This window comes from Felis catus, chromosome C1 (genome assembly GCF_018350175.1).
Source record: "Felis catus isolate Fca126 chromosome C1, F.catus_Fca126_mat1.0, whole genome shotgun sequence".
Classification (NCBI taxonomy): Eukaryota; Metazoa; Chordata; class Mammalia; order Carnivora; family Felidae; genus Felis; species Felis catus.
In genome coordinates, this window is record NC_058375.1 from 104,746,015 (window position 1) to 104,763,096 (window position 17,082).

The 17,082-nt window shown below is 45.6% G+C and overlaps 1 protein-coding gene and 1 long non-coding RNA gene across 5 annotated transcripts in view; one reads left to right on the plus strand and one right to left on the minus strand.

Moving 5' to 3' along the window:
* The first annotated feature begins 143 nt into the window (after nt 1-143).
* Nucleotides 144-11,184, plus strand: LOC123379053. The gene is made up of 3 exons (XR_006583016.1): nt 144-351; nt 10,618-10,903; nt 11,044-11,184. It is a non-coding gene; the product is annotated as an uncharacterized LOC123379053 (long non-coding RNA).
* OTUD7B (OTU deubiquitinase 7B) overlaps nt 2,251-17,082 on the minus strand; it is a 55,873-nt gene continuing 41,041 nt past the window's right edge. For 3 of the 4 annotated variants that reach the window (XM_011285114.3, XM_023259104.2, XM_045033449.1), the window contains 6 exons: nt 13,170-13,282; nt 11,133-11,260; nt 10,679-10,828; nt 9,973-10,087; nt 8,095-8,179; nt 2,251-7,112 (listed from right to left, as the gene is read on the minus strand). In XM_011285114.3, the coding sequence (XP_011283416.2) occupies nt 5,904-7,112; nt 8,095-8,179; nt 9,973-10,087; nt 10,679-10,828; nt 11,133-11,260; nt 13,170-13,282 (1,800 nt within the window). In that variant the 3' untranslated portion in view covers nt 2,251-5,903. The remainder of the gene's footprint in view (nt 7,113-8,094; nt 8,180-9,972; nt 10,088-10,678; nt 10,829-11,132; nt 11,261-13,169; nt 13,283-17,082) is intronic. The other variant, XR_006583014.1, reaches the window with a different exon arrangement.

Below are 17,082 nucleotides of genomic sequence, written 5' to 3' on the forward strand. Positions count from 1 at the left end.
CTTATGCTTTCTGTTCACGAGCATTGGAAACTATTTGAGGGGAGCAGTAATGCTGAATATTAACCTGGGATAATTTGGGCTTAATTTTTTTGTCTTCTTAAAGGGCGTGGAGAGGTGGGAGGAATGCAAAAGCAGTTCGGGCCTCTTTACTGCCTCACACCTGGCAAAAGTAGTAGGAAATCGGACCTCAGGGGAGTTTTGCCTGGGGGGGGTCCAAGAAATGAGGGAGTTGAGTTAAAGCATTTTGTATATTCTTCTCCAGAGAGCATTAAACATACCTCATGTGGAGGGTGCAGTGAGAATATTGGGAAGAGAACTTGAAATCTCTCCAGGATGCAGACACAAATACAGGTGTGTTTACGTGCAAGTTCTGGGGTTGGGGCAGGCCCAAGGAAAAGATCTTACCCCCCCCCCCCCCACACACACACACACAAGTGGGAAACCAGAGCCCATTCTAGGTACATGACCCCTCCCTGCAACCCAGACACCAGATCTCCAAATTAATGATTCATGTTTAGAACCTTGAAAGTTGAGGGCTGAAAACCTCTATCAGTTCAACATACCCACCCCCCCCCCACCTTACCCCCTGTAACTAGAGAAGCAGAGATGGGTGGGGAGGACCCTAGGAGGGAAATAAAGGAACTTCAGCTGATGGTGCCTGGGTCGGAAGCAAAAATCTGCATTTAGATGTGAAAAAGACAGGAAATGAAATACAAAGTAGGGGTTAATGAGCTGCTATTTTATTGATTTTGAGTCTGTACAGAGGTAGCAGTCCTTAGGTGGGGGCCCCAGTTTTCCAAAGTGACACTCAACTCTCCTCCCCTCAGCACACACACCCTTCCGGCCTCGGCTTTAAAAGTTCCCTGTCTTGGCCGCTACTATGGAAATAGTGAGGATATTATAAGACAGGAAGTTAATTTGGAACAAAGAGGCATACACCTGCTAGGAAGGTGGCCCAGAAGCCTTATTCTAGAAGTCCTAAAAGCTACCAAGCACCCCCAACCCCACCTACTTTCCATGCGCCTCAATCTCTTGGGGGAAAAAAATCCTTCCCAAGGTCTCTTGCAGTAGGAAGAGCTGTGTAACCACAATTTTTAAATCCCATTATCCACTTTCCTTGTCCCCACCACCCTGCATTCAAGAGCCTCATTCTAGTCTTTAATATTTTGAGGTATAGCAGCAGCAGAGGAATCCAGTGGGAAAATATCAAGGGAATGGGAGGAGGTGGAAGGCAGAAAAAAGTGGGTGACTTGGATCAGCGCAAGGAATGCAAAGGGGCGGCAGCTGAGGGCGAAGTCCTAGGAGGACCATCTCTCGGTACCCCACACACTAGTGGTTTTAGTGGATGGAAGGAAGGATGTAGAAGCAAGGGGCTGTATCAGATTTTTCCATTTTCAGAATCCTGGTCTAGCTGCAGGTTTGTGCCGAGAGAGAAGGCTGCTGGGAGGGGCAGCTGGAGGAGGGAGGTGGAGCTGAGTGACTCACAAGATGAGTCACAGATCCAGTTATAAGCACAGAAAGAGGCCAAGGTCCTCCCCACCCCCCACCGCTCTGCACGTTACCCTCGGCCAGCGTCAGCCGGCTTCCGTTCCCCGTTTCCACCGCCCCTTACCCACGTAGCCAGGGAAGGGCGGTGGCTTGGAGAAAGTCTACGTGAGGACTACGTCATAAGAAGTATTTCATTACTCAACTTAAGTACAGGAGCAAAACACCCTGCGATTTGCAGGCTGGGTATCCACAAAGTGAGAGGGACAAGAGTGCCTGGACAAGTCACTGAATCTGCAGTTGAAGGGCCTTGGGGGGAGAGGGGGAAGAAATTGGAAAAATCTGGGGTGCAGGTGATTCTGCAGGCCAGGAAGGGGCTTCTAATTGTCTTCTCACGTGTGTCTGGGGCACTGCTTGGAGAAAGAAGAGGACACAAAGTCCAGAGTAACTGGTGTCCAAGGAACGCAGGGGCAATCATCTTAGAATCTCTAATGGGAAAGATGAAATGGGACGAACCTTAGATGTGTGGTTGTTTAGAAAGGAGCAAGAATGGCAAAAGCTAGGTTCTCAGAGATCATTCAGAACCAGCTCCATTTTTTCTGCCTAGGTGTCACCTCCCAAGTGCATAATACGAAGTCATGGCTGATTTTTTATTGGTCTGTGAGCTTTAGTTTCTCTTAAGAAACTGAGCCAACAGGAGAGGGCTCTGTACAGCACCGAGTTTAACACCATCCCCACTCCATGAAGAGAGAATCTTTAAAAAAATGTTTTTATATAATCTTTTTATTTTGATAGAATCCTGTATGAGGGAAAAACTTTTGATTAAATTTTTTAACTCTCAACAAAATGAGCACAGGTTAAGGTAGGAATCTGGAGGCCTATCCTATAGTATACTTGCTGCATCAGGGCTGGGGTGGAGAACGTAGGGTGGAGGGGTAGCGCTGTCTTCAAAGGGGAAAAATAACCCTAAGTATTTCCCTTCTCCAATAAAAACCTCAGTAGACACCCCCCGTGCCCTGGATTAAAGGAACTAAGTGCACTTATTTAAGCCTGAGAGATACCATCCCTCAGCGAGGGTTACAGGATCTGCCTCCCCCTTCACCCACGTACCCTTCCTTAACCAAGGAATTCTTGCTCATTTTGGGCCAACGTCACGGACCCCTCTCCTCCCTTCTCCTGAGCACAGTAATTGCATGGGCCTACCTCTCCCCCACCCCCTCATTTTCCCAAAATACCACAAACCAACCAGAGTCTGTTTTCATTCCCCAGGCATTATTCCTTCACCCTCCATCCCACACAACCCCCTCAAAGAATAAAGCAAAAACAGTCTACTCATCCCTATAGAAAAACATCCATGGACTCAGGGTCCCTCATCCTTAGAATGGAGAATTTTTTTTAATGCCTCAATAAATAGTTACCTTCCCAAATTAAACAAAAATAATTTATTTCTGAATAAAAAGCCATAGGTCCTAAATAAAGCCCTGTTTTACCATACTCACCCCTAGGCCACCCCCAGAATTTCCACGGTTTTTATTTGAAAAGAGGCCAAAAGGAATTGAGATTGGTTAGTTTATAAATCAAAACAAAAACAAACATGACACAAAGTTTCTGTTTTTGTTCATTTGTCCTCAGTTTTTAAAAACAGAAGTATTAACTAGAATCTAATAACAAATCAAACCCAAACACAGCAGTCCAGTGGAGAATCAAAACTTTCCTGGTTTTATTCTCTGGGAAAACCCCTGGTCTGTTTCCACTTCTATTGGTCCAGGCCAGAATCCTATGCGGTAGACGGCACCTATGGGAAAACAGGGTGAGTGTGCAAGGTGTGAGCTGGAGCCACCTGTTGTTCGGGTGCCTTCAGGGGACAGTGTTTCACGAGGTGGTAGTCTCACCAGTGTTGTTCTAACCCCAGAGACGGAGTGAGGTGAGCAAGGCACTCACTTTGGGCACAGAATTTAAAGGGTGCCCCAAAACTCAATAAACCAACCTACTATCTTAGTGCAGTTTTTGAAAATCAAGACCAACGTAAAAAATCCACAGTATCAAATCCACTAAGTATCAAAATTTTAAAGATAGGATTCAACCTGCTCAATTCAGCTTATTTCCCTCACCCTAATCTCAGTCCCGTTGGATTCTGTCTTCAAGATTTTGGTATTTTATTCATTATGGATATTTTTGCATTATTTTTGAAACACTGTGTTAAAACAGTATTCGTCTTAATTACTGAGTTTTTCAATACCCCTTACATTTTGTACCCAAGGGAAGCGCTCATCTCCTACTAGTCCCAGCCCTGCCCAGAAATATATACATCCCCTCCTTTGGAACCTATCTCCTTTGACCTCATTGCTTCTTTAAAACCATCCTATTTTCAAATAAAAGCCTAAGTATTAATGGCTATAGGAAATTATTAAATCAACAGACATCAGATTTAAAAAATAAGTGACCTTCAAGTTTGCTGAGGAGAGAGTAACCTTGCTAAATTGTGAGCAGTTCCAATGAAGAGGATGGTCTTGATGGGCTTTGTTACCAAGGGGTACGGTGGGATGACATCTTTCCTGATTGGGCGGAAGCAACATATGGCAATTATATGGCAATTATAGGTCTCCAACACACACATCCAGCCCTCGTCCGGTTTAGAGCAAATGTGGGGATTACAGTCCATGAGATGGGTTAGGAGTACATATCTCAAAAGAGAAATCCACGTACAGAAAAATAGCCCCAATTAACACTCTGGACACTTAAGTACACTTATTCCCCCTTCTTCGTATGCACCCAGGAGTGTATACAATTGCATAGTTGATTTTTTCCCCCAGAAAAAAAAAGAAAGAAAAAGGAAAATTGACCCAGGATAGGTTCTCCAGTTTAAAGCTCTTAGAAATGGTGCTGGCCAGAGTGAAGGCTGGCCAGATTTGTGCTTTGTGCAAAACGCAAAGGGGCTTCCCCTTCTGTGTCCATAGGCCCACTCCACCCCCTGGGGAAAAGGGTTGAGTCAGGGGAAGGGGGAAAACCCAAAGAACATATCAGCTCATTGGGAGGAATCTGTGATCTGTGGTTACAGTTCACTAAAATATATTTCTCTAACTACCTTTTTTATAAATTGCCCCTAACCCCTACCCCCGCGTTTTAACATCAATCCTATTATCAAAAATATGTCTTCTTACAAAGTATTTTTTTAATTATTTTAATAAACTAACCACAGATTAAGGTCAGCTATGGCTTAACAAAAGAAGCCGGGATGTTAAGTTCATTCTCCAAAAGTAGAGAGGAAGGAGAAAGAATCACTTAAATAGGAAAAAACAAAAACAACCACTTTTTTAAAACGTTTTTGTTCACTGGGGTCTTTTTGTTTTCCTTAAAAACAAAAAAAGTCAAAATAAGTTGCTTTCTACAGAAATGCAGCAGCAGAGGATGGTAGTGTTCTATTTAGGTTTTTGGTTTTGTTTAAAACAGTCCGGCCAGAGGTCTGTCCTGCTCCCACCCTTCCCGGGGTGCACTCAAACCTCACTGTGTGGTTATTGCTAAGTAGTTACAAAAGGATCACCTGTGCACCCGCTGCCTGGAGAAGATTCAGCCCACACAGCTGTTCTTCTTGTCACTCCTCCCTTCCCCAGAGGGAACTTTTTTTATTTAAATAAAATTAAAGTCGTTTAAAAAAAAAAATCACAATCTTAACTTAGCTGAGGCTCAGCCCTCAAAAAGGATGAGGAAAAGATAGAGGGCGATCAGCAAGACTGTTTAGAAGGAAATAAAACTCGAGAGGAAAAGGATTCCCCTTTTAAGTTCTTCCCTTTCCCATCTCAACAAACCAATTTCAACTAACCCCCTCCTAATAAGCACCTGTGAGCACACATTACTGCCTAGTCTTTCCAGATCCTTCAGGAGGAAGAATTTATCCAACCCTAACTCCTACCTTAATTCAAACCGATAGCAAATTTATCTAATTTCCCAGTTTCCCTCCACACTCCCAACTCCACCGTCATGTGCTTTTTTCCAACCTACAAGGACTTTGGTCTGTTTTTTCTTTTATTGACTGAGAACCTCCTTTGCCTGCTCCCCCCCCCCCACTTCTGCCCACCTCCCCACTCCCACACACTAAACCTTCCCCTCTTTCCCTTAGGTCCTGGGGTGTACCCAAGCAGTTATGAGACAGAATCAGCATCTCCCCGCCCCACCCCATACTTCCTCAGTCCCATCAAGATTGGCAAAGGACCAGTGGAGCCCTCCAGGCACCGTCTGGCCCTGCCCTGCTCTTGCCAGCCTGGCAGCTCTCCAGCGCGCACCCACTTCAAAGTTTCCAGCCAGGCTCCCACCAACGTTACTGCATTTGCCCCATTTGCATGGGGGCTGGGTCTTGATGAGCCAATTAGTGGAGCTTAACTCTCTTTGTTTAGCCCCCTTGCCCTCCAAGGTTCCCCCACTCAGAACCTGTGCACCAGCAGCTCCCCACCGGGTTCCCGCTCCCTCCTCCTCAGTTCTTCCCTGTAACAGCAGGAGCAGAAGTTGTTTGTCTCCGGGTGTCCATAGAAGCTGCAGTTCGGTTGTTTGCATTTGGTCTGGGCCGGAGGAAGCCCCCGGGGACCTCCAGCCCATCCATCTGGCTCAGGGGGCTCTCTGTAGCCGTTGCTATAGGAATCAGCCACGCGGAAGGGGAGTGGTAACAACGCACCCCTGTGACCGCCATCCTTGGAGTGACTGCCTGGCTCCAGAGAAGGGATGCAGTCCTGATGGGGGTAGGGTCGCCCTGGAGGGCACTGTCTGGGGAAGGTGGCATATGGTGGTAGGCCTCCCCCACAAGGACCCCCTGCCAGCTGCCGCCGGGGCTCCTGGCAGTGGACCCCAGCCCCTGTAGACCGAGGGACAGTAAAGCCCCCGGGGTAGCCAGCAGAGAATGCCATCGCCTTGGACTCTGCTGGAGGGGCAGTCAGCAACTCCTCCCCACCATCTGGCTCTGGCTTTTTGGCTGGAGGAGGCCCGCCACCTAGCCCTCCATTCAGGAGCTTCCTCTCTGCTTCCTTCTGCTTCTGCTCTGCCAGGAATCGCTCTTCGGCATCAGAAAGGTAGCGCTGGATCATTTCCTCCTGATACTGATGACGGTGACCCATCTTCAGGGTTCCAACAAAAATAAACTTCCCCTCCCCTTGCATTGCAATCCTCATGATGCTCAGGCTTTGCATCACCTCCTGGCTATACTTGCTCCCTCCGTTACCGACAGACTCCGCCGTGGGCTTCTCAGACACAGGCCCGTCCCCAGCTGCCTCCTCCTTGCCCCCCTTCCAGCTCTTCAGGGAGTTCTTCTTCTTCTTCTCCAGTGTCTCAGTGCCGCTGCTTACCCCCGCCCCTGCTCCCATCCCTCCGGGCTTAGAACCCTTGCTGTGCATCAGGCCGCCCATGTTCTTCTTGAGCTTGCTGCCCAAGGTTTTGCCAAAGCTGCCCAGTTTGTTAGCCACGGAGTCTGCTCTCTTCTTGTCTTTCTCTCGACCTCGTTTTGCCTTCTCTTTCCGCTTGCTGCCCTCATTGCTCGTGGAACTGCTGCCGACGGACTCTTTGTCTGATTCCCCAGACTCAGGAGTGGACCGGGGCTCATCTCCAGCTGAGGCTGTGGGGGACTCAGGTTGGGCCAGAGGAGCCTGAGGGGAAATTAGAGCAGTGTTATGGTTGTCCCATTGGTCTGGTTGAGGGAAGTCCCCGGGGACCCCTAGCTCATACCTCTGGCTCATGGGGCTCGCTGCAGCGTTGCTACAGGCATTAGCCAGGTGGAAAAGGGCTGCTAACCCCCCTATAAACCCCATCCCTGGAGAGCCTGCCTACTTTCAGAGAAGGACTGCTGTCATGGCAGGCGAGGGGTTACCTAGGAGGGCACTGTCCTTTCTCAGCTCCAGTCAGCTCTCCCATGGACCAGGGAGCGATGTATCTACTAGCTAACTTTTACCTCGCCCCCGCAATTTGACTCCCTCCTGTAATAAGGAGATGTCAAAGTGAAGCCTGAGGCTCTTCTGCAGCAATGAGCAACTAACACAATACACGGCCTCTGGGTAAGGAGGAAGAATATCCATAGACACTAGAGTGTGTCCTTTGTTATAAATTTCTCTATACCAGATTCTGCCCAGAGGTAATCTCAACGAAGTCTTGACTAACCATAGCCAGGTCTGACCATTCTGCATCCCCCCAACTTTTAGACATTCAGCACTGGAGTCCGTCAGTTTGCCTTTGCTCCTGTGTTCCTGCTCTATGCATAATGATGACAGCCTCCGAACCTCCTGGATCGAGATCTCTTAAGCTATTCTGTCTCCTCTTGTACCCACCACCACAGAGGTCTATATATACAAGGCTTGGGACAAAGTAATGACCATCTCAAGTTCACCAAAGTATCTAGGAAACTTTTCTTGAAGAATGTGTTTTAGTATCACAAAGTAGAGCTTGGCTGGAGAGGAGCTATGGAAAACAGAGGGCACTAACAGATAGAAAGGCAGGAAAAAGTGTCTTTTGGAACTTACCCAGTTATTCCTAACCTTGAATTACAAGCTACCATTCGGAAGGGATTCAGAAGGAGACCACCACCAGGTCTCCTTGGCTTCCCTTCATTGCAAATGAGGGCGCAGAAGTCCTCACCTGTGCATCAGAGGACACTGGGATCCACTTCACATTCATGTAGCCATGCAGCAGGTGCAATTTGACCTCTAGGGACAGGATTACACTGTGAGGAGGAGAAAAAGAATTAAAAACATACTGTGACCTTTAAAAGGCAAAGCAGTATGAGCCAGCTGGGAGATAGGATGGGAGAGGGCTACATGGCTTGGGACTCTGATGAGGTTGGGTTTGAATTCTAGGTCCACCAGTTAGTGTTTCTATGGCCCGGAGGCAAGCCACTTCACCCTCCCTAAAACTCAGTTGGGGTTGATAATGGGTGTAGATAACATCTACCCTGTAGGGTTGTTATGAAGATTAAAACAGTATTTGGAAAGGACCCAGGATAATGTCTGGAATACAGGAAATACTAAACAGTAGCCATTATTACTGCTGCTAGTATAAATATTAAGAGGGAGTTTTTGATAGGTAGGTGAGAACATACTTTAAAAGCCATAAACTCTGAATTTTTAAATCAAACCCTCTCAATTGGATCCCCAGGGTCAGGGAACCCAAAGAAGGAAACACTGTGTCAGAAGGAAGGGCAGAACTTTTATATTCATACACTGTTCCCTGGAAGCTGTGGAGGGCTCAGGTAGAAGACTAAACCCACTGGAGGGCTTGGGGGAGGGTGACGGGCAGGGAGAACAAATCTTTCTGGCTATTTAAATTCCAGAAAGGCAACAATCCAGAGCAAACCACTTTGGCCAATTATTTAAAAACCCCTCTCATGGGGCACCTGGCTAGCTCAGTCAGTACAGCCTGCGACTCTTGTAAGTTTGAGCCCTGTGTTAGGTGTAGAGATCACTTAAAGGGTAAAATCTTTAGGGGCGTCTGGGTGGCTGAGTCAGCTGAGTGTCCAACTCTTGATTTCAGCTCAGGTCATGATCTCATGGTTCATGGGTTTGGGCCCCAAGTTAGCCTCTGCACTGGCAGTGAGGAGGCTGCTTGGGTTTCTCTCTCTACCTCTCTCTGCCCCTCTCCCATTCACTCACTCACTCACTCACTCACTCACTCTCATAAATAAATAATCAATCTTTAAAATTTTTTTTTAAAATAGGGGTGCCTGGGTGGCTAAGTCGGTTAAGCATCTGACTCTTGATTTCAGCTCAGGTCATGATCTCATGGTTCATGAGATCAAGCCCCGCATCCAGCTCTTCGTGGCATAGGGCCCGCTTGTAATTCTCTCTCCCTCTCTCTCTTGCCCCTCCCACACTCAGGCGCAGGCACGCTACCTCTCTCTCTCTCTCTCTCTCTCTCTCTCTCTCTCTCAAAATAAATAACCTAAATTTTTTTTTAAATAAATAAATAAACACCCTCTCACTTGGGCTAGGAAAAAAGTGTGATTTGATTTTTTTTTTTTTTTAATGTTTATTTTTGAGAGAGAGAGTGCGATCGGGAGAGGAGCAGAGAGAGGGAGACACAGAATCCGGAGCAGGCTCCAGGCTCTGAGCTGTCAGCACAGATCCCGATGCGGTGCTGGAATTCAAAAACCGCGAGATCATGACCTGAACCGAAGTCAGACGCTTAACCGACTGAGCTGCCCAGGCGCCCCATGATTTGATAATCTTGATTTTCGGATCACTGTTTGGGAGACTGTGGGGTGTAACAGCAGAACACCCTTCATAGTATAAGGAAAGACCAAGTTGAGATCCCAGATTCCCATCTCTTTCGTGGGAAGACAAGGCAAGCTGCATGTTGCAAGATTCCTGGTGCCCAACACGTCCCCCACTTTTCCATCTTCCCCAAAACACTGGAGTCAAGATGTAACTGTCTTCCCTGTGGGCTGAGGAGAAATTCCCAGGGAAATGGACGCTTTTTGTGGAAGAGACTGCAGCCACCTAGCAGGTGGGCCTGCCTCACCTGGCCAATCGGACGTTGTCACTGTCATCTCTGCCCCACTCCCAGCCCTTTCCAGGGTCCACAGCAAAGTGCAAGGGCAGCAGCTTATGCTCCGAATCCGTGAGTGGGATCACAGCTGGGGAGGAAGAAACATGTCGTCAAGGAGTCTTCTTGAGGAGAGAGGAAGGCAACTGAACACAAACGAACTTCATTAAAAAGGAGGCTGAATTGTATCACAGGTCTCTAATGAGCTCGCTTCTCAGGTTTCACAAGTGAAATCCCCAGGCATTAAAAATGAACAGACTGGTTTCCCCTTACGAGCCAGCACACAATTTAGGCCACTAATCTCCATGACTCCCCAGCAGTCAGTCAAGGAACACTCACGATGTTCTTGCCAGTTAATGTGGGTTCGAGGAATAAGGCAAATACAGCAAAGCATCACTTGGAAGGTTCTGTGTCCTTAATACATTCACTCTTTACTCCAGAATGGGGAGCAGTAAATACAGGCAGGTTACTGTGTTCTCCCCAAAGCTGTTCTTAAAAACAGTATTTATTTTTAATTTAAAAACCCCGGTTTATCTTTAGCTTAGTAAAACCGTATCAATGTGCGTGGTCTGGGTTTGCGTGTCACTTAATTCTTTCCTGCTACATTCTCTCCCATTTCAGTTTCTCCAAGTGAGAAGAAAGCACCAAAAGACACCACAGACACCAGCACTGCATTCAGCACCTTGTTCCTTGGCAGTCTCCTTCTGCTCCATGGACACAAGTGCAGAAAAGTGGGCCTGATCATAGGCGAGCACCAGAGGGGAGCGGTGACACTGGCTGGCTGGGACCTCCAAAGGCAGATAGATTCCCCCAAAGGGAATAGGGGCAAATGCTGCAGCAAACCACAAAGATTGTTATTCAGGATGTGTTCCTGCCTACAGGGTAATCCCCACACCCACTCTACCAAGTGAGTTCCCCCCTTTCATTAATTCTAACCCCTTATTCATCATTCTTTCCTAAGAATCCTCATCAATTAATCCCAACCACTTTGCTCTTAATCTCTTGAGAGTTTTGCACTGTTCTCATGTATACCTTGCTTCTCCCTAGGGGTCTACGTAGCCCCTTCCTTCCCTCCTCCCAGTGCTCAGCCAAGGCTCTGCAAACAGAAGGTGCTCAGGGCATGAGGACTGACTCACCTTCCCCACCAGAGTCCCTCAGCATGGTGTCGGCCACAACAACTATGGGCCTCCTAAGTACATGGGCAAGGACAAAGACGTGGAATTCTTCTAGGCTCTCATACACGGGCTCCTCTGAGCTCTCCACCCTAGAGTTACAGGAGAGGAGATTGTGGAGGGGAAGGGGAAGAAAACACAACAAGACGCCCTTGAAGATCAGTTGTGCAAAGACAAAAAAGAGGAATGTCCTTTCCTGGTTTTCTCATCTTAAGGCTGCCACGGACATACCTGATTATGTTATGCTACCATGGCTATTTCTAATCCCATTTCACAGATGGGGAAATCCAAGAAAAGAGATCTGAAGGCCCTAAAGTTAAAGTTGTATTAGGAATCTGGAGGTAATCCCTCTGCTAAAACCAATCTTGTTCAACAGCCTTCCCCAATTCGCTTTACGCTATAGCTCAGTACACAGCTGTGTAGTTCCGCTTTACCCACTACAACCACCCACATACCATATGCATCATGTCCTACACAAACAAAAGAAACAAAAATTCCTCTTCCAAGGTCCATTCCGTGAAGAACAGTATCTCACTTCACCATCTACTAGTAGCCTAATCAGAAATCTGGGAAATATTTACCCTTTAATCTTCAGTTAATCACCTGGCTTGACCAATTCCATCTCTTCCGTGTCTCTTGTATCTACCTCCTCTGGCCTGTCTGCAGTCCACTGCTTAGTCACACCCATGGCCCTCTCTCCTGGATTCCCACAACTGTACCCAGTCTCACTGCCCTCCACTTCTCCACCCACTCTGCTGGCAGTATGTTCAAATACATGACTTTGGCTCCCATCACTCGCATGCGCACAATACAGTGGCTTCCTGCCCCCTGAAGCAATGTTATTCAACACTGGGTGCTTGGGACAGATGCAGATTTCTGGGCCTGAGCTCAGTCCAACTCAACTGGACTTCCTTAGAGTGAAGGTCCCCAAATCTGCATTTAAAAAAATTTTTTAACGTTTATTTATTATTGAGAGACAGAGACACAGCATGAGCAGGGGAGGGGCAGAGGGAGGGGAAGACACAGAATCTGAAGCAGGTTCCAGGCTCTGAGCTGTCAGCACAGAGCCCGACGCAGGGCTCGAACCCACAAACCATGAGATCATGACCTGAGCCAAAGTTGGATGCTTAACCGACTGAGTCACCCACCCAGGCGCCCCTCCCAAATCTACATTTTAACAAGTCTCCCAGATTATTGTTATACACAATAAAGTTTGGCTAGGTTATCATTTTTAACTTTGTGTTTCAGAAAATTTCAAAATTTTAAACATTCACAACTAGAAAGAATATTACACCTAGACTTTCATGTGTCCATCACCTAGCTTCAACAATTATAAAACACATGGCCAAGGTTGTGTTCACCTAGACCTTGATCTATTTCCCTGTTAACTCCCACCCACACCCCCACCCCACCAGATTATTTTGAATCAAATCCTAGACATATCATTTCATCCATAAAATTTCCACTTTCTATCTCTAAAAAATAAAAGACATTTAAAAACAACCACATAACCATAAATATCACATTTCAAAATTTTAACAATAATCAAACATGTAGACATTGTTCACATTTCCCCAACTGTCATAAATGTCCATAGGTTCCCACTAGTTGATTTGTCTAAGTGTCTTTAAACTTAGGTTCCCTTTCCCTTTCTATTTTCCTTGCAATGTATTTATTGAGGAAAGAGAGTTGTCTGTCCTGAAGTTTCTCAACATCTGGATAGGATATGGTTTTAATTCCTTAACATGGCACAACAGAAACCTCAGCATAGCACACGAAACTGTGGTTACCCAGCCTAGTCTATCACTCTATACTACATACTCTGTATTCTGGCAACGCCAAACTGCTTGTAGTTCCTAGAACATACCATGCTGTTACACCCTTCTTTGCCCTTGCAATGGCCCCTCTCTTTCCTTCTAACAATCCTCTTAGCCTCAAGTTCTTTGGACACTGAGGACTCAGTAAAGATTATTTTCTACTCCCCCACTTAGCCATACTTACCCACCACAGTTGGCTCCGTTGGTACCTAGATGCATGCGGGGTTCACTCGAGGCAAGCTTGATCAGCTCATTCCATTCCTTCTGCCACTCATCCTCTGTGTAAACCAGCCCTGACTGTGTGAAAGACAGGCAGGAGAGATGAAGCAATTAGAGGCTAGGTTCTCAAGGCAGTAGCTGTTCAACTCAGTCACACTGTCCCACTGCCTATTCTCTTGGCCTTGGCTTATAATGTGTACTACAAAGTCACAACTCTTCTCCCTTTCCTAGTCAAGATCCACAGAAGTTTCGGCTCTCTCTCACACTTCTTCTTCTTACACTCTTTTCCAGCCCATTGCGGTCTAGCTTCTGTTTCTTTCCTCAGCCTACACCCCTTACCCCATTTACATGACTTCACCTAACCAACTCTGGCAAAGGATAATGACCTTCTAATTCCCAGATTCAGTGGATTCTTTGGTTCTCATCTTTCTCAGCCTTCACACAGATTTCAACTCCTTGTTAAACTTCCTTTTCCTTTAGCTTCCACAATACTACTTTCTCCTGTCTCTCTCAACTCTGTCCACTCTAGCAATATTGGTGTTGTGTCAACAATATCAGCAGCCTTGCTCCCTTCTGGGTGATTTCTTCTACTGCCATAATCTCATCTACTGCCATCTATATGCTCAGGACTGTAAAATGTCCCCTCCAGTCCAGACTTCGTCTTAATTTCTATATTCATATCCAGCTGCCTACTGAAGATGGCTACCTGCCCATGACTATCTCAAACTCTATGGAGTCAAAACTGAACTCTTACCTCTTCCAACACCACACTCTTCCTCCTGTATTCCTGCCTTAGTGAAGAGCACAGAGTAACAGCCAAACACCCAAGCTAGAAACCAGGGAGGGTACCAAAGACTCCCCTCCTTGTACCCACTCCACACCTGGATTCCTTAGTCAACAATTATAAAGCATGAACTACTGTGATGGACCCTTAAATGGTATCACTACTCTAGTCTGCATTCTTCTCATCCACCTCCTACAATGCTAACAGAAAGATTTTTCCAAAATTAAAATCTGATGTTTGCGTCCTGTCACAAATTCTTTTCAGAACCATCGTCACCTACTAGATATAGCTCAAACTCCATAAGCATAGCATACAAAGTCCACTTCCTGGCCCCTACCCACCTCTCGAAGGCATCATTTAATTATCTGTAATTCCTTGAATGCACTGTGTTACTTTGTGCTTGAGCCTTCGTCTAGCTTGTTCCTTCTGTCTGGAGCAGCCTACTCCCTGCCACCTGGTGAACAGTTTCTCCACTGTCAGGACAGAATTCAAGTATTTTCTTCTCTGTAGCCTTTCCTAAATCTTCCGGGTAGATCCACTCCTGCCTTTGTGGTCTCCCTCCTCAACTGCTATATAGACTTCATCACAGAAACCATAACCTGTTACCTTGGTGCAATTATGTATTTACATGTCAGTCTCCTACTACTACTCTTACGGGCCAGGAGCACATTTTAGGCAACATGCTAGTGCCTATGATGTGATCAGTAATCGAGAAATGCATGCTGAATGAAACTATAATTTTTAGCAAAGGAATGGGAGAAGTGATACAAATAATTTAAAAATATCATTTGGCTTTAGAGTATACATGATAATTTGGGAGATGAGTCTGTGTTAATTGTATTTGGCTTACATTAATATTTACATGAGTTTATACTGCTTAAACGCACATTGACAGAGTAGAAAGAATCACACTGGAAACATGAAGGGCATGAGGAACAAATTTTAGAATTAAAGAGCTGTTATAAGCACATTTAACCTTAGTAACAAAAAAGTGACAAAGCTATTTTCTGTTTGTAAAATTCTGTAACAAAGTTTTCTATTAAAAATAAAAAGAACAATGCACAGGCAATATATACTGGGTGCTCTGGTCACTCTCCGTCTTCCTCTCACCTATTTCAGCTTCCTGTTTTTATACACACAGCCACTAGATGGTGTACCCTTCTAGCCTGAGAATGTACTTACTGGTTTGTTTGATTTTTTTCTTTTTTTAAGTCTATTTATTTAAACAATCTCTACACTCGACGTGGGGCTAAACTCACAGCCCCGAGATCAAGAGCCACATGTTCTACCGACTGAGCCAGTCAGGCACCCCATCCTCACTGAATTGGTTGACACCAATTTCAACACAAAACAAGAAGCCCTGAGAAATCAAAACCAATTTAGTTTGTGTGGTATTTGGTCCTGATTACCCCCCAGTCCCTCACACCTCCCTCCATTCCCACGTCCAAGATGCTGTATAATACTTTAAATGGTCTCAACTAAAACACTTTTCTAGGCCACATTTTCAGTATCGAACTTTTACTTAATAGCTAAATGCTCTAGTCTGGCCTTTTCTGGACTCTGGAGTAGGCAAATGTAAGGTTCGGGTATGGAGTGAAGTCAGTGGTGAAGAAGGCCAACTCGAGACCGGTTCTGGCTCAGGCCAAAGGAGCTCTCCACGAGGTCCGTGTCAGCTAACCACGGAGCGTGGGATTCGGTGGTAGTGAAGAGGGCCGTCCACTTGGCCTCGCCCCTGTGCATCTATTTCCCCTCAGGAATCCTCTGGGGAAGACTGGGTGATCAAAGACAGCACTCTGATCTTAATACTATCCTAATTTTAATGACGGTTCTTTGTTTTTAAGAAAGAAACATGACACATTCTACCTACATATTTTAATCTTCAGGACATAAAATTCTAATAACCAAAAAAAAACCAAAACAAAACCTTTTAGTTCTATACAATGGCCAGTTATGACACAGCAATAAAAGGTGACAAGAAAGAAGATGGAAAGAAAAAGGAAAGTTTCTGAAAAGACAATCCCATATTTAGGCCAGAGCACCCAGCCATAAACATGGCAAAAAAAAAAAAAAAAAAAAAAAAAAAAAAAAGACACACAAAGAGCATGAGATAAACACAGAAGACAGAGAAAACCAGAGGAAAAGGAAAGAGGGAGATCTGTTATCTTTATGGAAATGTACAGAATCATTATTATATTAAAGCGAGGGGTCGGCAAACTCTTTCATTGTTCTGTCATAACTGCCGGTCAATCTTTTAGGCTTTGCGAGCCATATGCAACTACTCTATTCTGCTGCTGTTCTAGTCTACATGAGGAAAGCACTTAACATAAACAAACACACATAAATGAATGGGCAGTACTGTGTTCCAATAAATTTTTCTTCTTCTTTTTTTTGTTTTATAAAACCGTGGGTGGGATTTATCCCATAGGCCATAGTTTGCCCAACCCCTGTTATGGGGATGGAAAGTACACAGAAAATACAAACAGTCCATTGTTACTTTCTTATACAAAAGCAGTCTCAACATCTGCTGAACCCCTGAAAAGTACAATTAAAACTCAATTTAACAGGCATGTTTTTAAGATTTTCAAACAGAGTACATGAAAAGCAAATACGGGGCGCCTGGGTGGCGCAGTCCGACTTCAGCCAGGTCACGATCTCGCGGTCCGGGAGTTCGAGCCCCGCGTCGGGCTCTGGGCTGATGGCTCAGAGCCTGGAGCCTGTTTCCGATTCTGTGTCTCCCTCTCTCTCTGCCCCTCCCCCGTTCATGCTCTGTCTCTCTCTGTCCCAAAAATAAAATAAACGTTGAAAAAAAAAAAATTAAAAAAGAAAAAAAGAAAAGCAAATAGTACATACAGCCAACAACATTTTTAAGCATTTACATTTTTATAAGGATTGAAAACATAGAAGTCCTTAAAAATTGGTCTAGCCTTATTAGAGGCCAAAAAACCCAAAACAATACAAAAATCCTGTGGACTTGTCATTATCTTATTTTGCAAAAGACTGCTACTGAAGGCTTCCTGAGCACCTACCCGATGAGCACAACATTAGCTACCTCCTCTATAGGTCTCGGCTTCCCCACACTAGTTCTCGTGACTGT